The 22783-nt window shown below is 54.8% G+C and overlaps 2 protein-coding genes across 3 annotated transcripts; both read right to left on the bottom strand.

The window, feature by feature from the left end:
• Positions 1–2114: 2114 nt before the first annotated feature.
• Positions 2115–7427, bottom strand: LAT (linker for activation of T cells). Of its 2 annotated transcripts, XM_058286147.2 has the most exons (13): positions 7070–7427; positions 6691–6793; positions 6468–6495; positions 6322–6356; positions 6095–6164; positions 5887–5951; positions 5772–5801; positions 5624–5687; positions 5457–5551; positions 3770–3832; positions 3220–3282; positions 3038–3127; positions 2115–2878 (listed from the first exon to the last, which is right to left on the bottom strand). In XM_058286147.2, the coding sequence occupies exons 1-12, from the start codon at positions 7157–7159 to the stop codon at positions 3045–3047; spliced, it is 789 nt and encodes a 262-aa protein (XP_058142130.1). In that variant the 5' UTR covers positions 7160–7427; the 3' UTR covers positions 2115–2878; positions 3038–3044. The 2 variants fall into 2 exon arrangements, with proteins under 2 accessions (XP_058142130.1, XP_058142129.1); XM_058286146.2 differs by having other exon boundaries at positions 5624–5801.
• Positions 7428–7562: 135 nt separating this feature from the next.
• On the bottom strand, positions 7563–16365 carry SPNS1 (SPNS lysolipid transporter 1, lysophospholipid). Its single transcript, XM_004461432.4, has 13 exons — positions 16285–16365; positions 15759–16050; positions 15603–15668; positions 13757–13893; positions 11590–11741; positions 11428–11494; positions 10374–10519; positions 9932–10087; positions 9448–9637; positions 9043–9108; positions 8660–8758; positions 8166–8337; positions 7563–7908 (listed from the first exon to the last, which is right to left on the bottom strand). The coding sequence occupies exons 2-13, from the start codon at positions 15997–15999 to the stop codon at positions 7814–7816; spliced, it is 1587 nt and encodes a 528-aa protein (XP_004461489.1). The 5' UTR covers positions 16000–16050; positions 16285–16365; the 3' UTR covers positions 7563–7813.
• Between the last annotated feature and the right edge of the window lie 6418 nt (positions 16366–22783).

Raw genomic sequence — 22783 nt, 5'->3', positions numbered from 1 at the left:
CGGGTCCTGGAGAAGCCACTGTAGGGACAGATTGCCATGCACTGCTCGCAAGCCACCACCATGCTTTAGGCTTCAGAGACTGCAGGGCCTGCAGCTACTGTGACCTTGGGCTTTTAGCCTCCAAACTGATAAATTCCTGTTGTTTAAACCAGTGTGCAGCCTTTTGTTACAGCAGCCCTGGCAAACTAAGACACTCCTGTTCACTTCATTTTCACCTGCTGGTGAGTAGCCCTCCTGTGTTGCCGTTTCCCTGTCTGTTCTCCTGCTGGAGGTAAAAGTTAATTCTAGCTGCTGGGACTTCTTGCTGCTCTGAACCTTCTTGAATGCCACTCCTTGTGCCCAAGTGCTAAGGTTTGTCAGGGTTTATACCCAGGAACTTATTTGCTAGGTCAAGGGACATGCACACCTTCATGTGGCTTTACTAGACATTGCTAGGTTGTTCTCCAAAGCAGTTGTGTCAACCATACGCTGTTGGCGGACAGTTCTTTGTCCTTCAGCCCAGATACTAAGATGCCTCTGCCAATTTCTTTTTTTTTAAGAGTTGTTTTATTTCTCCTCCCCTTCCCCCCCCCATTGTTTGCACTCGCCTTCTGCTCTCTGTGTCTGTTCATTATGTGCTCATCTTCCTTTTTTTAGAAGGCACTGGGAACTGAACCTAGGACCTCCCATGTGGGAAGGAGGCGCCAATGGCTAAAGCTACCTCTGTTCCCTGCTTCTTGCATCCTTGTTGCATCATCTCATTGCGTCAGCTTGTTGTGTCAGCTTGTTGCGTCAGCTTGCCATGCCGGCCCATTGTGTCAGCTTGCTGTCTTGCTCATCTTCTTTAGAAGGCACCAGAAACTGAACGCAGGACCTCCCATGCGGTAGGGGGGCACCCAACTGCTTAAGTCACATCTGCTTCCCTCTGCCCATTTCTATTACCACCAAATATATTGATTTAACTCTACCTGTTGGTATCCCCAGATCCTCTCTCCCTCATCTTCACATGGCAGGCCTCTCACGAGCTTCCCATTCAGGGACGCCAGCACCTGTACCATGAGCAGAGCCAGGAGGCCCACAGTCCCCGTGGCCATGACCCTGGAGGCCAACAAACAGCCACAGCTCTAACTCCAGGTTTGCCTCTGCAGCTATGTGCCTTTGGGTGAGTCCATCACCTCCCGAAGCCTGTTTCCTCACCTGAGAAATTGGAAAAACTGTCACCAGCAATAGGGTCTCACAATGGTTAAATGAAATAAGCATGTCCATGCAGGAAGTGCTCAATAAAGAGAAGCTGGTATTACTACCTTTGAGTCCCAAGAGGACCACCACCAACTTCAGGTCTCAATCAAGACTACTCCGGGCCTTTGTGACAGAAACCCCACATCAAGCCAGTTGAAGAAAAACGGTACTGCATTGGCCCATGACCCTGGGAAGTCTGAAGGGGGCGTGACAGGCTTCAGGTGAGACTGCATCCAGGTGCTCTCGTGACACCATCAGGAAGCGGCCCTGTCCGTCTCTGGGCTGTTCTCTCCTCCACTTTGGCTTCCTTCTCAGGCAGGCTCTCCGAGGTGGTAGCTCCAGAACTATCTCCTTCCAGATTAACAAATGAAGTGGCAAAAACCCAAAGCTTCCTCCCACACACACTTCCTGCCCAAATCCCAAGGTGGCTCCTCATTGGCCCGGCTGGGGTCACCTGCCCATACCTGAGCCCCTCATGAGTACCAGGGGACAGCATGGTGACGACTACCAGGGGACAGCATCGTGACAACCTACCAGATCTAGGTCATTGCCCTCTTGGGGGTGGAGGGGTCCGGTCAAGAATCTTCAAACTCAGATGGAATGAGACTGGGAAAGCAGTGGATCCTCAAAGGAAAACTGAGGCAACATTCCCCAAATAAAGGGAAATGGATCCTGGCCAGGCCAACGCAGCAGGTACCCATCACCCCCAGCTACTCAAAGTGTATCCAGTGAACATGGCACCAGCATCTCCTGGGAGCTCCTTGGAAGGCAGAACCTCGGGCCCCACCCAGACCTACTGACTCAGAACCTGTGTTCCCAAAGGTCTCCAGGTGAGTCACCCGTACACCAAACTGCAAAGGAGCTGCGCTGCACAGTAACATTTTTAGTCACTTGGACAATTTTGCAAGTTCTGTTTTATTTAGAATGACAGTCAACCTTGGAGGTCATCTGGCCCCATCCCCTTGTTTGAAAGATGGAGAAACTGAGGCCCTGCGGGGAAGATCTTGCTCTGGGCTTTCACTCCCCATGCAGGGCTCTTTCCAGCACATTGTCCATTCCCCAGAGCTCAGCACCGTCCCTGCGCCAGCTCTGCAAACTAGCTCAGGGGAAGGGAGTTCTGGGCCCGGAAGTGCCGGCCTGGGTCAGGCTTGCCTCCATGGGTGACAGCCTCCCAGCCCCTGTTAGCAGGCACTTCCACAGGACCTGGCCAGGACCCTCAAGCGCACCAAGCCCCCCAACCCACACACGCTCAACACACAGACACGCGCCGATAACAGCCAGCCACTCTCTGACCCACAGGGTAACACAGTCGCACACACACACCTGACACAGAGACACAGATGGACACCCAGGCACACCCCAACCCTCACCGTGACTCTGACCCACTGGGCCCAGCAAAGCCAAGAGAGCTACAGACCACACTGGCCTTTATTCTATTACAAAGAACAGGGCTAGGGCCAGGGTAGTTCATTCTCAGACTGCGTCAAAAGGTGCAGAGTGTCAAGGGGACGTAGACTGGACCCCAAAGTGACAATAAGTTAAGGGGGAAATTCTCAGGCTGCTGTCAGGCGGGGCCAGGCAGGGCTCCCCAGAGCCACGTCCAGCTGCCCAGCTCAGCCCTCCCAGGCCAGGCTGGTTCTGAGAGAGACACGGCCTCGCGCTGAAACAACAGGGCAGAGGAGAGAGGGGCTTACGGGCTGGAGGTCTGTGGAAGGCCAGAAGAGGCCCCCAGAGCCAGACAGGAGGCAGGGGAGTTGAGAACGGGGTCCCAAGGGAGAATCAAGGGCCCGCAGGCCTGAGCAGGGCGGGGGCCTCTCACCGGGCCCTCAGTTAAGATTCTCGTAATCTGGAGCGCTGTACTCCTCCTCCTCCTCCTCCTCTTCCTCTGCCTCCCGGGCACTCGGGGTGGCTGTGAAGGTCGGAGAGGTTGCGATCCAGTTTACGAGCCATCGCCCCCACGGCAGCCCCCCAGCTCCGGCCCCCACCACCCCCAGCACACACCAGTCTTAGTCCTATTTGTGGGCTGCAGCTCCTCGGACACATTCACATACTCGCGGCTCCCATCTGTGGGGACAGGTCATGCGGAGGGCCGGGGCGAGGGGGCAGGCCGCGCGGAGGGCAGGGGCGAGGGGGTAGGCCTCGTGGAGGGCCGGGGTGAGGGGGCAGGCCGCGCGGAGGGCAGGGTGAGGGGACAGGCCATATGGAGGGCCGGGGTGAGGGGACAGGCTGCGTGGAGGGCCGGGGTGAGGGGGCTGGCCGTATGGAGGGCCAGGGTGAGGGGGCAGGCCGTATGGAGGGCCGGGGTGAGGGGGCAGGCCGTATGGAGGGCTGGGGTGAGGGGACAGGCTGCGCGGAGGGCAGGGAGAGGGGACAGGCCGCGCGGAGGGCCGGGGCGAGGGGGCAGGCCGCGCGGCGGGCTGGGGTGAGGGAAGCGGTTGCACAGGGCCAACAGGCCCGCATGAAGCCACACTGGGACAGGGAGTCACGCTGAGGGTGAGGGGAGGGAGAGGTGAGCCTGGGAAGGCACTAGGGGAGAGCAGCCACCACTCACCCAGAGACGCCTCGGCACTCTCCTCGCTCTCGGGAACGTTCACGTAATCTTCGCCTAACTCCACTACAGGAAAACCACCAGAGACCCCCCCCCCCAACAACTGTTACCCAGAGACCCTGAAAACAAACCCCGGAGACCCTCAAATTCCCAGAGCTCCCCCAATCTCAGATGCCCAGTACCCCCCAAATAGTGCCACCAAAAACTTCCAGCAAACCACTATGAAACACAGCATAGACGCCCAGAGAACATCCCCCAGGGGATCCCAGAGGGGCACAGAGAGGACCCACGGACAAGAGACGGCAGGGGCCTGGAGGGCCACGGGAGAGAAGGGCGTCAGCCTGACCAAGAGTGACTGGAACAAACACAACTGTGCAGAGAACGGAAGTCAGAAGACAGCAGAGCCCAACATGACCCCGGCTGGGGGACAGGGACAAAGAGCCACTCAGAGGGGTGGGGTCTGGTGCTCTATCGGAGAGTGAGATACCTCACTTGGTTTTGGAACCCAGGCGGGGAGCCCACTGGCACAGCTGGCTCCTCATCAGCCAGACTCAGCTCAAATGCCACCCACCCAGCACCTGCCCGGTCCATTGTCCCTTCAAGCACCTACCACCATCGACCTTGTTTTGTTCCGTAATTCACGGATTTGTTTCCCCCATGAGGACACAGACTCTAGAGCAGACTTCCCAGATTTATACCCCAGCTCCAGCACTGACTGTTTAACCCCAGATAAGTCACCTGACCTCTCTGTGCCTCTGTTTTTTTTCACTGGTAAAATGAGGTTAGTAATAGGACACCCCTCATGTAGGGTTGCTGTGAGGATTAAAACAGTGACTATGAGAACAAGACCTGTCAGAATAAGTGCTGCATCGTACAGAGGGGCAGGGAGGGGCAGGGACAGGTTCAAGAGCTCCTGGGAGTCGAGAGATTTAATAAGTTAATACATGTAAAACTCTCAGGAGGGCACCTAGTAGGCCCTCAAATGTTAGCTATTACCAGTAGAGCCCCCATTAATTGTGGAGCTAATATATGTTGAATGAATGAATGAATGAAAAGAGAGTCAGGAGCTCAGGACAGAGGTGGCAAGTTGAGATCAAGATGGCAAATGAAGCAAAGCCAGGGTGTGACTGTGATGGTGCAAATAGAGCAAGAGAAAGAGGAGTGACAGAAGACTGAAGTTCGGCCAGACGTGGAGATGTCTCTAACAGCAGCTGAGGCCAAAACAAAGGGAGAAGAGCAGCTCAAAGCAAACTGAGACAATGCAGGAAGCAGAAGAAATCTTTCCCCCAAAACCCCATTATGAACATCCTTCAAGATTTAGAAGACGCCATTGCCTCCAGGAAACAAGAATAGGAGGTAATCAAAAAGGAACATTCTGAGACCAAGGAAGAGCTTTTTGGAGAGGAGAAGCAAAATTTTAGTACGAGAGGGGAAAGAATAAAGCCAAGAAAATCTTCCAGACAATCAAATAAAAAGAGCAATAGAAAAGAGGGGAGCAGAGGTAAGAAAATCAGAAACCCAGAATGGAAGTCCAGTATCTGAAGGACAGGCATTCTAGAAAGAGGAGAGAGAAAACCGGGGATAGGAATCACCCAAAAAATAACATGAGAGGGAAAAGTGGGGGTGGGGGTGGGGAGCAGCACCCAAAGGACAGGGGGAGGTGGAGGATGCCCAGATGTCCCTAACTCACCGGAGAAAGTGCTGTCTCGGAGGCCGGGGTTGACGGGTGCAGAAGGTGGCGGGAGAGCCGTGCCAGGGGCCGGGGTGCTGTCGGGAAGCACCTCCCTGAGGGCAAGGAGAGAGGCAGTGAGCGAGGATGGCCCAGCCGCAGCCCCCACCTCACGCCTGGGCACTCACAAGTAGCCCTCGTTGTGATAGTCCTCCTCCTCTTCATCTTCATCTGCATCCTCACAGGCCAGCTCTGGGGGTGACACAGGGGTCAAGAGAGCCAGGTTGGGCCCCGGCCTCCCCAACCCAGCCAGCGCATCCGGGGTCTCAGACGCACCCTCGTTCTCGTAGCTCGCCACACTGTTGGCTTCCGAGAGAGAACAAGAGGGAGTCAGGGTCAGCTCAGGCTGGGCCAACCTGCCCAGCCCCAGCCCCCTGCTCTCTGCGCTCACCACTGTTGGTGTCCTGCTGGGAAGATGGCACCCGGTGGGCGCCCCCGGGGGGCTGCGGGGATCTCCTGGGAGTGAAAAGTCAGGGGTCATGTCTGGAATGGGACTCCAAGCACAAGGAGGGTGATGCACAGACAGGATCCCCCAATTCAAGGAGGGGAGGGGGCAAAGAATGGGATTCGGAGGAGAGAGGGGGTGAGGGGCTACTCACGGGATGGGGAGCAGGTCTGGCTGGCTCAGGGGCGGGTAGGAGGTGACGGGCGGCCAGGGGGCAAGCGTGTCTGAAGACACAGGACCAAGCTGAAGGAACGACTCCAGACGTCGTGCCCCCTACGTGCCCCCTCAGGGAGGCCTGAGGACCCCTCCTTCCTCCCACCCATCCCCATCTCAAGGCAGGCCTGAGGCACGGGTCCGTAGAGGGACCCGCCGTGTACTCACGAGGCCGTTTGATCAGCATGTTGCTCGGGTACAAACTGGCAGGAGAGAGGTGGCTTCAGAATGGGGTCAGGGAAGGCCCCGGCCCCCAGCCCCGCCCTGGGGTACGGAGGGAGCCGGGCACGCCGGGCAGAGAGGGACAGACTCACCTATCTGAGGAAGCACTGTCATAGGAGCCTGGGGGAGAGAGGGCTGGTGAGGCAGGAAAAGGGGGTGCTGTGGGGACAGGCCGCCAGCGTCCGGGGGGCCCCCAGAGGCCCTGGGGGCAGGACAGCGCAGGGACGGGGCAAAAGACGAGGCAGGGGCGGAAGCGGGCCTGGGTCGGCGTCCGCGTGTCCGAGACTCCCCCTTCCGCGCCAGCGCCCCACTCACTCGGCAGCTCGCGGCAGCGCAGACACAGCGCCGTCAGCAGCACGGCCAGGACGGGCAGCAGCAGGAGGCCCAGGACGGCGGGCACCAGGATGGCCGCCTCCATCTGCAGGAGAGAGCTTGGGCCAGGCCCGCTGGCACCCCTGCGGGCCCCTCAAGGCTGAGCCGCAGCAGGGTGCCGGCCAGGCCCGGCAGGGGTGTGGGGCCAAGTGGGTGCCAGGCTGAGGGGCCCGGGGCGGGGTGTCTGCCGTGCTCCCGGAGCCCCCTCCCCCGGTGGGGCTGAGCCAGGCTCGGCACGGGCTCCAGAAGCCCGGGGCCCGGGTGGGTAGGCCAGGGCTTGGCCCGGGGTCTGAGGCACCAGCCGCCCGCGCCCCAGCTGTACCTGCCCCTCGGCTCGCGCCCGCCTCTCCTCGGCGCCCACCCGCCTGTGGCAGGAAGCTGCGGTGAGCGCCGGGTGAGGGCAGGAAATCATCGGGCTCCTCAGCCGGCTGCACCCGCCCCCTCCCCATCCCCAGCCAGGCAATGGGGAGGGGAGAGGTCTGAGCCGCCACCCCGCCTAGGGCCCTCAAGGAGGCCTTTGGGACGAAGGGCCAGGCCCTGGCGGGCTGCCCTGGGCTGGAGGAGGCAGCAGCGGGGAGGCTGGGAGGCTGGAGATTTGGAGGGGCAGGCATAACGGGGGGTGGGGGGTGGGGGGTGGACACAGGCGTGACTCACCGTCACACTGAGCCAGCTCACTTGGAGGCGAGCAGTCCCTTGCCCCAGGCCCCGCGGTGGTAACCCCGCCGTGTCTGGGAGCCCTGGTGTTAGAAAGGGCCACCCCATGGTCCAGAGGTCAGAGGTCACCAGCTTCCAGAGATAAGACTCAAACACGAAACTGGGGTCTGGCTACAAATTTTATTCCATTACAAATAGCACCAAGCCCTTGGGGCTGCCCCGGTAGAGGGGGATCCCCTTCCCAGATACCCCGCTGTCGCCCAGCGCCCTGCGCTGCTCATCTAGTGTCCCGGCGCTGGAACGTGGCGGCCCAGCGCCCTCCTGGGAGCTGGGCCAGCCTGAGGGTGGGGCCTGGGCACCTCCTGGGCTGGGCACCAGTGCGGCATGTGTGCAGACACGTGGGCCCAGCCCCTCAGATGAGCACACTGGACACGGGCACCCGGGTGGAGCGGCCTCGCTGGGGCACCACGATGCGATCATCCGCCGACCCCGCCTCAGGCAACAGACCTGGGGGAGGGAGGGGTCAGAGGCAGGGCCAGACGGACAGACCCAAAGCCAGAGAGCGAACAAACAGGCAGAGGGAGACAGATGCGGGGTACCAGTGGGGAGCCCCCGAAGTGACACACAGACAGACCCGGGCAGACAAGGGAGAGCCGTAGCCCTAAGGATACCACAGACGCAGACTGGGCAGACGGACAGATGGACATGCGGGCAGTATGGGGAAGCTGGGCAGGCAGCTGCGGACAGAGGGAAGCCCCACTGACCCTGCACACGCAGCTGGGCCTGGCGGCGGTCACCCTCAATGAAGACGGCAGTGCCCAGGAAGGCCGCGCCGCCCAGCGCCCCGACGAAGGCGCAGAGCATGAGCGAGAACTGCAGGGCCCGGAACTCGGACAGGAAGGAGGGGGGCCAGCTCCGGCGGAGGCGGTCGGAGATCTGCAGAGAGAGGCCGGTGAGGAAGGCCAGGGCAGAGGGCCGAGGCCTGGGAGAGGAGCCCAGGAAGGGAGCCCCGGAACTCTAGGAAGAGTGGGGAATGGAGGCAGGGAAGCGGAGGAGGTGAGGACCACCAGGTGAGGTCCACGGCCTCCCTGCTGGAGATCATCCAAGAAAGAGCCTTCCGGTCGAGCTGAGCATCCAGGGTGAGGTATACCTGGCACCGAGAACCTTCCCCTCGGACCCAGGCTGACCGCTGGCCGCCAAGGCTGGGGGGCAGGACCCCCCAACGCTACCACCAGCCTGGCCAAAGGACAGTGCTCACCAGCCCAATGAGGTAGGGGCTCCCAGCATCACCCAGCAGGTGGGACAGCACAATCTGGAAGGCCTCGGCGGTGGAGCGTCGTGTGGGAATCACCACGTACTGAGGAGCGGGAGAGACGGGAGCTCAGCGGGGAGGCTCTCCCGGGGCGGATGGTGAGCAGGAGGCAGAGGGTGAGGACAGGGCCCCAGCTTGGCCTCTGGCAAGCTGAGACTGGGGTCAAGGTCATGGGTCAGGGCCAGGATGACAGGTCCAGCCGGGGCTGCACTCTGAAGTCGGTCTGGGGGTGGGTGTTGAAGAAGGGGTGAAGGCAAGAGGGTCCTCCCTGTCCCAGGCTCTGCTCCCACCAGCCTCAGGGCTGACCCTGGAGCCTCCCAGCTACTCACCAGCAGAATGTCAGCCACGATGGCCCAGTTCATGGACAGTAGTGTCTCCCCAATAAAAATGAAAATCTGCGGGGCAGGGAAGGTGTTGTCACTAAGCGCCAACATCTGGCAGGTCTACCAGGCCCCAGGCTCAGCTACTCATTCTTTCATCTTCACAATACCCACAGTGAGACAGGGGCTACTGTTATTTGCATTTTACAGATGAGGAAACTGAGCCCAGAGAGGTTAAATCACCTGCCTGATGTCACACAGCTGGGAAAGGGCAGAGCTGGGATTCAAACCAGGCTTTCTCACTCTAGGGCTGCCCTTACCTGAAATGCTGGCTGACCCTGATTCCGTTCAGTGTCCCGTTCCTCCACCCTGGACCCAGGACACCTGCCCTCCCGACACCCGCTGGCAACTCACATAGGTGGCCACGATGCTACCATGGGCACAGGCAAGGGCCAGGAAGAGGAAGGGTGCGGAGCCCAGGAGGCCAGCTGCACAGACGAGCGGGTCGGCCCGGGGATTCGTATGGCGGAGGCGGCGGCTGATCTCCACACCCAAGCCCACACCCAGCACCCCGGTCAGGCAGGTGATGAGCCCGAAGATGAGGCTAGGGGGCAGGGAGCGGTCAGGCGGTTCGTCCCTCTGCCTACAGAGCCCCTCAGCCTCGCCCCAGTGGCCTGGAGAGGACTCTGGTCTGTCCCGACCACCCCCACAAGTCTATCCAGGCCGAGCACCCCTCGGCTCCCAAAGCCCTGGGAGGCAGGCCAGGAAACGGAGACACTGGGTGAGGAAGTCACCCCTGGAGGCGGGATTCAGACCCTCCCGGCCCGAGTCTGGCCTGTCAGCCCTCTTCACTCCACCCCCGTCTCTGGCAGGCCCCCAGCCCCGCCCGTGGGGGTACCTGTCAGAGGAGGAGCAGGAGTCTCCAGGAAGGCAGGGTGGGGTCTCCCCCAGGACCACACGAGAACGCAGCAGGAATGCGGGAGCCCAGAGAGCCAGGGAGCCAGTGACAAAGGCCACAGCGGTGAAGCCGAGGGAAGACAGGACAAAACTAGGACTGCGCCAGGAGGGAGGAAGTTAGACTCTCCCAAGGGGCTGGGAGAAGGGCATCTTTCTTCTCCCCTCCTGGCTTGATTTGAAGGTCAAAACAAGGGGAGAGGATGCTGGCCAGGTTCCCCCCCACCTGGGCCTGTAATTCAAGCAGCTGCCACAAGGGGTCAGTAGTGTCCCAATTCCTGGCCTTGGGGTTTGACCAGGGGGCAAGACCTGGCCCACTCAAATTTCAAACCAGGTATTCAGGCTCCCTGCCCCCGCCCCCAGCCTCACGATGGGACTGTACTCACTTTCTTGCCAGAGCCCTCAGATCGGCCCACCACGAGGTGGGGTTCAGAGGTGGTGAGTCTGAGTGGCGCTCCACGGCTCCCCTTGGCGGCTCCCGTACCACCAGGAAGAGCAACAGGACAGCCACGACCCCGAGACCTGGCGTCACCTGGGGAAAGAACAGGCTTCAGGCAGGCACGGGCGGGGGCACAGTTGACCCTAGGGGGACAGTGAGGCTGTATATAGGCAACTGGGACCCCAAGACCTCAAATGCATAGGTATGAACCTGCTCCAGAAAGCTGAGCCTACAATTTAGAGGGATTGACACTGGTGGCCATCCTGTTTTCACAAGTCTAATTTTTTTTTTTTTAATCACAGTTGAATAAAAACATACATTTCTCAACTAGAGGTACTGGATACATGTAAAAAAATTTTTTTTAAATCATACAATATGTTACACAATATATTTGGTTCATTGGAACCCAATCATACAGTACTTGTCCTTTTGTGTCTGGACAAGCCTAACTTTTTGTTCCCTCCTTTCCTTCTGGGGAATGACTCCTCTTCTCCCAACCCACGTAGGTCAAATAGGGCTGGGTGTGTAATCAAGGCTTAGCCAGTGAAGAGTACGGACCCCTCCCCTGCCATGGTGGCAGCCACATTCACCTCATCAGACACCATTCCCAAGACTACTGCTCGAGGTTGCACAATACCAATACCAAGGTTTCTACATGGGAGGATAAGTTTGCGGGTTTCTCTTGCCGGGGAATGAAGTTAACAGAGGAAAGTAAAGCCAAGAAAAAGAGGCTCAAATTCCTGTGACACTGTAGGAGTCCTGGATCCAGCTTGACCTGAAGCTCACCCTGGGAGTTTCCGTTTGAGAGCCAATACAGTCCCCTTTTTTGGCTTAAAGTTCTACAATTGGCTTCTGTCACCTGTAACCAAGGCTTCTATCTAGCACATGGTTTCATGAAGAGGGCAGCCGGGCTTTGCACAAGCTAGACAGAGTGAGCATTGCCTCAGAAAAGGGGTGTCTGAAGGCAGGACAGGGGGAGCAGTGAGTATGACCAGACTCACCCTCAGAGCCCAGTGCCAGTCCCCAGCCACGTCCTTCACTTTGGAGCCTGCAATGTAGCCCAGACCACTGGGTGGGGGGAGGTGGGAGAGGAGAGGTCAGCCATGCCCCTGACTCCAGGTCCACCTGCCTCCACCCCACCCGCAGGCTCATGGCCCGCTCACCTGCCCACGGGGATGGCAAAGTAGAAGACACTGAGCATCCGACTCCGCTGGTCTGCCACGAAGAGGTCAGCGATGAGCGTGGGCGCGATGGTGGAGTAACTGGCCTCCCCGACCCCCACCAGGCCCCGGGTCAGGAGGAGCAGCCAGAAACGCTGGGGAACGAAACACGGGGGAGGTGGCACCCCGCCACCCTGTGGCCGGCCTCCCCGCCTACCTCACCAGCCGGCTCCGGAGAGGCGGCGGGGATGGCGGGAGAAACCTGAGTTTTAGGAACAGATCTGAGCTTGAATCCAGGCTCCACCACTTACTAGCTGGGCCTCCGGGAAAGTAACTTAACCTCTCTGTGCCGAGTTTCCTCATGTGCAAAAGGGGTGTAGTAACAGCTTGCTCCCAGAGCTGTGGTGAGGCTTGGATAATAAGTGGTCTATTTATCACCTGGCACCCACTATGTGCAAAAGAAATCTTAGCTTCTACCTCTCCCACCGCCACCAAAAACACCCCACAGTGAATAATGGTCTGAGGCAGGGGATTGTCTACCAGAGACACCTGAAGCCAAGGACAGAGTACAGTCACCCAAGGAGAGTAGGTAGTGCCCAGGCCTGAGGACAGAGTCCCAGAGCAGAGTGAAACAGACAGGGGAGACTTCAGAGGAGCAAAGAAGCAACGGCCAGGGAGGCAGGAGGAGAGCCCAAAGAGTGTGCCAGCACAGGAGTCAGAAAAAGAGAGTTTCGGAAGGAAGAAGTGGATCAACAGAGCTGGGAGCTCCTGAGAGATGGAGTAAGAAAAGGACCAGGAAGTAGGAGCTCGTGTAGCAAGCAGAGGTCACGCTGATCTTGGCAAGAGCAGTTTCAATGAAGTGGTGGGGCAGAAGGCAGCCAGCAGGGCTCAAGGGGCGAGTGGGAAGGGAGGAAGTGCAGGCAGAGTGAGGGCCTCTCCCTGGCTACCCCGTCACCCAGACTGGCCCTAGGCCCACGGGCGCCTTTCAGGAAGTCTGACTAGAAGCAGGGGAAGAAGGGAGGGCAGTCCAGGTAAGGTTTTTCCCATGATGGCAAAATTTGAGTATTCAGGTGTGAAGTGAAAGGAGTCAATGACCAGTGGGTGAGTAGAAGATGAACAGAAGGTTCTGGAAGAAAAGGGGAAAGTCTGGGATGGGCAGATTAACTCAGGCAAGGAGGGAGTATCAGATGGTATGGACTAAGGAAACTGAAGGGAAGCAGATTTGGCTCAATGAATAGGGCGTCTGCCTACCACATGGGATGTCCAGGATTCAAACCCAGGGCCTCCTGACCCATGTGGTGAGCTGGCCCACGCGCAGTGCTGATGCGTGCAAGGAGTGCTATGCCATGCAGAGGTGTCCCCCGCGTAGGGGAGCCCCATGCACAAGGAGCGTGCCCCATAAAGAGAGCCTCCCAGGGCAAAAAAGTGCAGCCTGCCCAGGAGTGACACCGCACACATGGAGAGCTGACACAGCAAGATGATGCAACAAAAAGAGACACAGATTCCTGGTGCTGCTGACAAGAGTACAAGCAGACACAAAAGAACACACAGGGCGGCGGACTCAGCCCAGGGGTTAGGGTGTCCGTCTACCACATGGGAGGTCCGCGGTTCAAACCCCGGGCCTCCTTGACCTGTGTGCAGCTGGCCCATGTGCAGTGCTGATGCGAACAAGGAGTGTCCTGCCACACAGGGGTGTCCCCCGTGCAGGGGAGCCCCATGTGCAAGGAATGCGCCCCGTAAGGAGACCCGCCCAGCGCGAAAGAAAGTGCAGCCTGCCCAGGAATGGCGCCGCACACACGGAGAGCTGACACAACAAGATGACACAACAAAAAGAAACACAGATTCCTGTGCTGCTGACAACAGAAGTGGAGAAAGAAGAAGATGCAGCAAATGGACACAGAGAACAGACAACTGGGGTGGGGGGGGAAGGGGAGAGAAATAAATAAATCTTAAAAAAAAAAAAAGAACACACAGCAAATAGACAGAGAGCAGACAAGGCGGGGGGCAGGGAAGGGGAAAGAAATAAATAAAAAATAAATCTTTAAAAAAAAAAAAGGAAACTGAAGACATTCTCCAGACCCAGTCTAAAATGACTCCAAGGAGGAACAGCAAAGGTTCATGGGGAGCAGGGGGGCAGCTGGAAGCAGCAGGGGCCAACTCAGGGCCTCACCTCTTTGGGGATGAAGGATGACCCCAGCGTCACCAGGGACCAGAAGGCAATGCCTCCGCACATGAGATACTTCCGGTTGTACCTGTCACCCAGGTAGCCAAACACAGGTGCCAACACCATGTAACTGGAGATGAACACTGGGGGGAGACGGGGAGAGAAGACAGAGAGTCAAAGCCCAGCCCCAGGACTCCTGCCCCTGCTCCCAGCTCAGGGAGCACAGCGGTGGGTAGAAATGACTAAAGAACAAGCGATCCCCACCCTTTCCCTCACCAAGAGTCACACCCTCCTCCCATTCCAACTCTGAAACCCAACAGTTTTCAGCTGGGGGAGAGAGGTAGTATGGTCCCTCCTCCACCATCTTTCCAAACTTTCCATTCTAGAGTAGATGGTCCAGCTGACTAGTCCCTTCCCTGCCCCCAGCCAAGAGCAAAATCCAAAGTTCACACCACAGCCCTTCTCTGATCTAGCTTCTACCTACCTCTCCCACTTCCCAGCCATCCACCAATCATCCTCCATTCCCTGCACCCCAGTGGCCTTCATTCTGTTCCTCGAACTGACCAAGCTTAATACCGCTTTAGGGCTTTCGGCCCCTGCTCTCCCCAACTCTATCTAGAATAGTCTCTTCTCTCCCCTGAGCCTCACCAGGCTGAGTGCCTTCAGGGTCCAGCCTTAGAGAGCTCCCCAGGGCACCACCCCGCCAGTCCCCTTCTAGCCACATTTATTCACTTTTCTTTTAGATAATAGATATGCCTGTGAGGAACTGTCCCATTTACTACTTTAAGTTTTTATTGACTGTTGCCCTGTCAAGCCCAGGACCATGTCAGCTCCAGGAAGGCCCAGACCTTGCCTGTCCTGGCCACGAGTCTGTTTCCATCACTTAACACACAGCCTGGCACAAAGCTGATGCTCAAAATACACTCGGGGAATGAAAAACTGAATGAATAGAGCTGCCTAGAATGATCTGCTTCTTCTCTTATTCAGCAGCCCTTCAGAGGTTTGTAGACCTTGACCTATGGTCCCATTCTCCTTCCTCCAGGCGTCAGCTTAAACACCACCAATTCCTCATTGACCTGGCATGGAAAACACACTGCAAGTCCTGGTTTCAAATTCCCCTTCTGCCTTGAACTTGCAGTGTATCCCTGGGAAAGCCTTAACTCTTCTCCAAGCCTCAGTCTCTTTCTCTCGAAACAAGTACATAATACCACCTACCTCCTCTGTAAAACAGGGATAATAGCACTTATTCCTTGGGCTGATGGAAGGATTCCAAAACAATGGGCAAAAAAGGCCTTGGCAAAGCCCTGTAGGTGTTGTTGCCACTTCCTCCAGGGCTGGCCCATAGTAGGTACTTAGAAACATTTGAGAAATGAAAGAGGGAAGGAAGGACAAGAAGATTTGGCCCTGGCTTCGCCTCCTCTGCAAGTCCCAAAGTTCTGAGCAAATAAAACTCACCTCTCCTCCTTGCAGACACCTATCTCCTGCCGTTATTTACTGGGTGCCCACTATGTGCCAAGCACTGTGCTGGGCACTTTTCCAACTATCTCATTCAAACCTCACATTAGCCCTCTGAGGGGACCTGTATTCCATCTTACAGAGAAAGAAAAGGAGACTTAGAGTTACTGAGTGCCTTGCTCACCATCACACAGTAAGTGGAAGCGCTGAGATTTAAATCTAAGTCTACCTCAACCATTAAACTAAACTGACTCTCTAACTGAACAGGACAGCCCCAGAGCAGAATCAGAGCTATCACCTCCTCTAGCTCTAGCCACTAGAACCTGAATAAGGCCCCGGGCACACCAGCTGGTGCCCCCAGGAGGAGGAGGAAGTGCCCAGGTGTGGCCGCACTCACCGGTCTGGATGAGGCCCGAGCTACTGTCTCCGATGTCGAAGAACTGCTCTATGTCCGGGAGAACGCCTGGGAAGAAGACTCAGGATGGGCTGGGAAGCCCCTGCCCGGGGGCCCCACTCCCTGCCCCTCGCCTATCTTCCGCCCAAAAGTGAGTACCAGCGACGGTGAAGCGGTCCATGTAGTTGAGCAGGTTGATGTAGCACAGCACGGCCACTATGAGAGCCGAACGACCCGAAGACATGCCAGTGATGCGCTGCAGCCCCTCCCGGTCCGGGACCTCTGGCTCCCTGGGCTTTGGCCCCACCACGGACCCCGGCAAGCCCGGGGTACCGGGGACCGGCCCTTCGTCCGTGTCATCCGCCTGGCTGAGGAAGGGCGCGGTGTCGGACCCGGACATGGTCCCTGGGGGCCTCGCCCGCCGGCGCTCCGGTGCCACCGACGATCCCACCTGCGAGGGGAGGAGGCTGGAGAACGGAGGCTGGAGGGGATCCAGGCCAGGGAAGTGCTCCCAGAGACAGAGAGGAGCACAGCGCACGACTGGGAAGGGACCCGAGCCCTGTCCTGCCTCCCCGTCCCAGCAGACACACCGCGCGGAGGGGACGCTTGAAGTTCTGGTGATGTCGGGGGCAAGAGGGAGTTGAGGAGGGCCCAGTCCCCCTCCCAGGGGGAGGCCGCCCCTCACCCGGGGTAGGAGCGCACTACGCTCGCGGCCGCTCAGTCCCGGCGATGCACCACGGCTCCCGCCATGTTGGCTTGGAGCTAGTCATGTGACCCAGCCGCCCGGGTGGAGGAAGTCCCCGCCGGCGAGCCCCCGGCACGTGACCGGCCGCCCCCACTACGGAAGCTGCCCTGGAATACCTCTCCCGGCTCCCCGGCTTCGCCCCCGACTCCCCCGTCACGTGACTGCGACGGGTCGCCTGGGGAACCGAGGGCCAGGTCCCAGACTCTGCGCTCCCGGGCGCCTCACCTGGCTGGGTTGCCATGGCGACCCGGCGGCTTCCCCGCGCCGACTCCTCCACTGGGTGAGGTCGCCTAAGCTTTCTGAATTTCCGTTTTCTTCTGGGTCACACCCCACTTGGCAGACTTCTTCAGGCTCAAACGAGATAGTGGACTCGTAAAGGGTCCTGGAAATCGCAAATCTCTCCAAACTGCCAATGAACGCTTCTCGCCCTAGGTAATTACTCTCTCTTCCTCCCAGTGCCTGGTTTGCGGCTTCATACCTACTCAATGTTTGTTGAATGAAAGAATGAATGTTGAGCGGCGGCCCCCAGCCCTAGCCTCTAAACACAGCCCCTTTATCCATTATTTCGGATTCGTCAGCCCACACAACCCTGTAAACCCCTGAAATTCCAGGTAGGCACTCAAACACCTACTGAAGGAAGCATCCCCAGTACCTCCCGCCGTCAGTGGCAAGCTTCCCCCTCACCCCCCAATCCCAAGGGGACAAAAGCCCTTGCGCCCTCTGGTGGTCCAATTCAGTGCAGGCAGGGGTTCTGGCCTCTAAGGAGACTCTCCTAGCAGCAGGACGGGGCTCAAAGGAAGCCAACAGAGCCGGGGCAACAAAGGATAGCTTGGGATGGTTCTTTAGTGCTTCTCCCCATCTCCAAGCTGTATCTGATGAGCATACACCCGAAGTATAACTAGGATAGCTCTATGCAAATACAGCTTCCAGACTCCTCTTCCATCCAGATCTGGCCATAAGGCCCAAGAAGCCTTATCAGAAATTGTTGAGTCCTGACTACCCCTCAGTGGGGTTGCCCCAGGAGGGATCTCATGTTTCAGAACCTCAAACCAAATAAAAACAAAGAACCTTAAGCCTTGAGGGTCTGAGGAAAGAGGCGGCAAACTGCCAATTGTAGTTGATTAATCCCTTCAGCAAAGTACTGAGAATCTACTATGTGCCTGTCATTGTTCCAGTGCCAGGCAAAAAGAGACTTAGTCCCTGCCCTCATGGAGCTTTTAAAATCAGGTGAAGTCAGATATCCATCAAGTACTTCTATATATGGTTGCCAAATTGCACTTGGAAAAGAAAAGACAAGCCACAGTTTGGGTGAAAATATCTACAGAGCATAATTCTGACAAAGAACTCATCAAGATACATAAAGAATTCTTAGAGCTGAATAGTAAGGCAAAAACAATTTTTAAAATGGGCGAAAGATTGGAACTGACATTTCACAAAAGAAGATATATGAATGATCAACAAATATATGACATCATTGGTCATCATGGAAAATACAAATTAAAACCACAATAAACTACCACTGGTAGAATAGCCAGAAACCTGACATTACCAAGTGCTGCACATGACATGGAACAACTAGAACCCTCATAAATGGTGGAAATGCAAGTAGACAGCCACTTTGGAAAACAGTATGGTAGTTTCTTTAAAAATTAAACATAGGCGCCAGACTTGGCCCAGTGGTTAGGGTGTCCGTCTACCACATGGGAGGTCCGCGGTTCAAACCCTGGGCCTCCTTGACCCGTGTGGAACTGGCCCACATGCAGTGCTGATGCGCGCAAGGAGTGCCCTGTCACGCAGGGGTGTCCCCCGTGTAGGGGAGCCCCATGCGCAAGGAGTGCCTCTCGTAAGGAGAGCCGCCCAGCGCAAAAGAAAGTGCAGCCTGCCCAGGAATGATGCCGCACACACAGAGAGCTGACACAACAAGATGACGCAACAAAAAGAAACACAGATTCCCGTGCCGCTGACAACAGAAGCGGACAAAGACGACGCAACAAACAGACACAAAGAACAGACAACTGGGGGGGAATAGATAAATAAATAAAATCTTTTTTTAAAAAATTAAACATAACACTTCCCCTATGGCCCCATCAGTTCAGCTCCTAGGTGTCTACCCACAAGAAATGAAAATGTATATCCAAACAAAGACTTGTATGCAAATTTTTATAGAAGCATTATTCATCATCATAGTAAAAAACTGAAAAAAAGAACAAAACCCCACATCCATCAACATGTGAACCATACACTCATACTACTACTCAGCCACAAAAAGGAATGAGTTGCTGAGACACAACATGGATTTTATCCACTATGCTAAGTGAAGGAAGACAGACACAAAACACTCCATACTTTATTAATCCTCTTATATGAAAATCTAGAAAAGGCAAAACTAAAGTGATAGCATATTAGTGATTGCCTGGAGTCAAGGGAACAGAGAGGGGATTGACTACAAACAGGCAGCAGAAAATGTCTGGGGTGATGGAAAGTTTCTAAAACTTGATTGTGCGGATGGTAGCACAACTGTGTACATTTCCCAAAACTCATATAACTCTACACTTACCATTGTTAGGAGGCATGTAAATTATACACAAGTTAAAAAGAGAAAGAAAGACCATATTCTGAGCACAATACCAAATGGACATTAATGAAAATGTTTATAAAGGCTAAAAAAAAATCATGCTAATATTTGTTTTGCCAAGTGGGAAAAATATTTGGCTCTTTTTGAGTATAAGTGCTTTTAATTAAAAAAAAAAAAAAAGATTTATTTCCTCCACACCACCCCCATTGTTTGCAGTCACTGTCTGCTCTGTGTTTGTTGTGTGCTCATTTTCTTTTTAGGAGGCACCAGAAACCAAACCCAGGACCTCCCGTGTGGGAGGGAGGCGCCCAATCACTTGAGCCACCTCCGTTCCCTGCTCGTGTGTCTCATTGTGTTTTCCTCATGTCTCTTTGTTGTATCATCATGTTATGTCTACTTGCCACACCAGCCCATCACAGGTCAGCTTGCTGTCTTGCTCATCTTTTTAGGAGGCATCTGAAGCCGAACCCAGGACCTCCTATGTGGTAGGCAGGCACCCAACTGTTTGAGCCATATCCCATTCCCAGGTGCTTTTTAATTTGATGGATCTCTCCAGTAAAATCCCTTGAGACAAACTACATTAAGCCCAGATAAATATTTATGACTGTACAGGTTTAATTGGTTTAGATTGGAGCCCAAGTTTTGCTCTCTTTTTGGAAATTTTGACTCATGAAATAAAAGTACACATGAAATTTCTAAAAAAAAAAAAAAAGAGTATACCTGTGATTGAGTGCCACAAAAAAGAAGTGCAGCACCTAGCTGTAAGAGCTAATCATAGGAGATTTGACCTGGCCAGGCAGGTTGAGAGCTTCCTTGAGGATGAGGATGAGGATGAGAGAGAGCTAACTGCAGAGAGGTGAGGAAGCACAGTCCAGGCAGAAGGAAAGAGCATGCGGGAAGGTGCTGCCACCAAAGGAAGCGAGAGATATACAAGGATCTAAAAGAAGGGCAGTGTGGACAGCAGCGAGAGGAAGGCCGGCCATGGGAAGGATTTCCTTCATTGTAAAATTAGATTTGCATTTGAGCAGCTCTGGTGGCAACACAGATGATTGGAAGGGTGGGTGGTTGGGGAGACGTAGGGAGACCCGTTAGAATGGCTATGGCCCAGGATGGGGTGGAGAGAGAGAGAGGTGAACTGATGGGATGATGGAGGGGGTCCAGGAAGGAGAGGTGTCAAAACAGAAGCTTAGGATTCTGGCACATGCAATGAGATGGTGGTGAGATTCTTGGAGATAGTAAACGTTTTATTCATTCCACAAACATCTGTTAGGCAACTACTGGGAAGCAGGCACTGAGCCAGAATTTGTGAGAATAAGACATGGCCTTTGTTTTCAAGGAGCTGACAGTCTAGTAGGGGGAAAGGCAGACAAATGGATGTGGCTAGAAGGAAAGCTTGAGTATAAAACATGGAACTGCAAAATACACTGAACCATGTTGTGGACGATGGCTGTGGTTAATAGTAAAAATATAAGAAGATTCTTTCATGAACTAGAACAAAGGTACGCCACTATTACATGGTGTAATAGGGTGGTGTATGGGGAAAATGCACCTAATGTGTACTATATAGTTGATAGTTATTTCAGTATTTTTTCATCAATTGTGGCAGGGGTACCACCAGACTGGTGCTAAGTATCAATGATAGGGGTGTATGAGGGGTTTTCTTTTTGGAGAAAAGAAAATGTTCTAAAATTGACTGTCGTGATGAAGGCACAACTGTGATTATACTGAGAGCCACTGACTTGATGGTACACTTTTGATGGCTTGTATGGTATGTGAATCGACCTCAATAAAACTGCTTTAAAAAGAAAAAAGAGTGGGCTAAATTGGACCCCTGTTCCAGGTTGGGGTAGGACACACGAGAGGGTGTGGCCGATCCCAGGTGGCCTTATGGAGGAACTGACTCCTGAGCTGGAGAGGGTGGCTTAAAGGCTATGGGAAAAGGTCAAAGACCAATAGTATCTTTTTTTTTTTTTCTTTAAGATTTTATTTCTCCCCCCTCCCTCCATCATCGCCTCTCTGTGTCCATTCGCTATGTGTTCTTTTGTCTGCTTGTGTTCTCATTAGGCAGCTCTGGGAACCGATCCTGGGACCTTCTGGAGTGGGAGAGAGGTGATCATTCTCTTGCGCCACCTCAGCTCCCTGGCATGCTACGTCTCCTATTATCTTTCCTCTGTTTCTTTTTGTTGGTCATCTTGCTGTGCCAGCTCACTGCATGGGCCAACTCTCCATGTGGGCCAGCACTCCTGTGTGGGGCAGTACTCCTGCATGGGGCAGCACTCCGCAGAGGCCAGCACTCTGCATGGGCCAGCTCGCCACATGGGCCAGCTTGCCTTCGCCAGGAAGCCCTGGGTATCAAACTCTGGGCTCCTATATGGTAGACGGAAGCCCAATTGCTTGAGCCACACCCACTTCCCCAATAGTATCTTTCTGCCCAAAGCATGGTCCGTGGACCAGCAGCTTTGGCATCACCAGGAAACTTGTTAGAAATGCAGAATCTCAGGCCTGGTTCCCAGCTGCTTAACCAGAATCTGCATTTAAAACAAAAGCCCCAGGTGATTTGTGTGCACATTAAAATTTGAGAAGTGCTGGTCTTCTGAGGAATTCTGAGTCCTATCAGGCCCACTCAGCCTCTCTCAAGCTCTGAAACTGGTGGTGGTGTGCTCAGGGGCAGGGTAATCCTTTCCTAGCTTTTCTGTAAAAGGGGAATAATGACATATCATCATAGTAACCATCATAGGATTGCGCTAAAGAGTAATGTGATTATGAAAAGTACTGAGCTTGGTGTGTGGCACCAAGTAAGGGACTCATTAAAAGTAGTGAAGGTTTCTAAACTGGAGAGTTTTTGAAAGATTACCTGACAAGTCTTCTAGACTTCCAGGTTTGTTTTCTTTCTTTCTTTCTTTTCTTTCTTTCTTTCTTTCTCTCTCTCTCTTTCTCTCTCTCTCTCTCTCTCTTTTTTTTCTTTCTTTCTTTCTTTCTTTCTTTCTTTCTTTCTTTCTTTCTTTCCTTTCTCTCTCTCTCTCTCCCTCCCTCCCTCCCTCCCTCCCTCCTTCCTTCCTTCCTTTCTTTCTTTAAAAAAAAGGAATGCAAACTCTTTTAAGGGTCTTTCCCACATCCTCCTCAGATTAAGTGCTAGTGAAGAGATGAAGAAACTGGAATCTTCTAGCATTTTCTTTGAACATAGAGATCTAGCCACATTGGTTAACAATTTGAAAGTATTCAAAAAAACCCGGAAATTTTTTTTAAATAATAGAGAACCTAGGCAGGTGCAGATTCAATGTCCAGTGGTTCCTCTCCTGGATATAAGCCTCTAAGAAAATCTCACACAGGTACCCAAAGAGGCTCACTGTACTATTGCTTGCAAGAGTATCATCCTGGGATTAGAACCACATTTGGTTACAAGTGCCAGAAATCCCCACATCAAAGAGATTTAAACAAGACAGAAGCTCCTCTTCTCGAGGTCTGCGGTACAGAGGTAAGACCCAGGCTCCTTCTCTCTCGACAGGCCCTGCATGGCATCCACTCCCAGGCTCACCACGTGGTCAGTGTGGCTGCTCCACTTCCGGCCAGCAGAGCGGAAGAAAGGGAAGGAAACGGGCACATGCTGCCAGCTTATGGACACTTCCTGGAAGTCACACCAGCCCTGCTGCTCACATCTCAGGAGCTGGAATTTACACTTGGCCACCCCTAGCTACCAGGGAGGCTAGGAAGTGTTATCTTTATTCTGCATGGTTGCTTAGTAAAAATCATGGGTTCTCTTGCCCTGGGATGAGGACGAATGGATGTGAGGGGACCACCAGGGGTCTCTGTCTAAGAAGCCTGAGTGGGGAGACATGAAGGCAGAAACCCTCAAGGACACACAAG

The sequence above is a fragment of the Dasypus novemcinctus genome, chromosome 23 (assembly GCF_030445035.2).
Source record: "Dasypus novemcinctus isolate mDasNov1 chromosome 23, mDasNov1.1.hap2, whole genome shotgun sequence".
NCBI lineage: Eukaryota > Metazoa > Chordata > Mammalia > Cingulata > Dasypodidae > Dasypus > Dasypus novemcinctus.
Note: the sequence above shows the minus strand (reverse complement) of the source record. Positions and strands in the feature narration are given on the sequence as shown.

What these genes read in the sequence shown, in the direction of transcription:
- LAT (XM_058286146.2), bottom strand. Translation starts at nt 7,159, where the DNA reads ATGATTTCCTGCCCTCACCCGGCGCTCACCGCAGCTTCCTGCCACAGG. An exon ending in GCGCTGCCGCGAGCTGCCGA is followed by an intron (nt 6,496 to 6,690) that starts GTGAGTGGGGCG and finishes TCTCTCCCCCAG; the next exon opens with GCTCCTATGACAGTGCTTCC. An exon ending in CCAGACCTGCTCCCCATCCC is followed by an intron (nt 5,952 to 6,094) that starts GTGAGTAGCCCC and finishes TTTCACTCCCAG; the next exon opens with GAGATCCCCGCAGCCCCCCG.
- SPNS1 (XM_004461432.4), bottom strand. Translation starts at nt 15,999, where the DNA reads ATGTCCGGGTCCGACACCGCGCCCTTCCTCAGCCAGGCGGATGACACG. An exon ending in GGACCGCTTCACCGTCGCTG is followed by an intron (nt 15,669 to 15,758) that starts GTACTCACTTTT and finishes TCTTCTTCCCAG; the next exon opens with GCGTTCTCCCGGACATAGAG. An exon ending in CTCGGGCCTCATCCAGACCG is followed by an intron (nt 13,894 to 15,602) that starts GTGAGTGCGGCC and finishes GTCTCCCCCCAG; the next exon opens with TGTTCATCTCCAGTTACATG.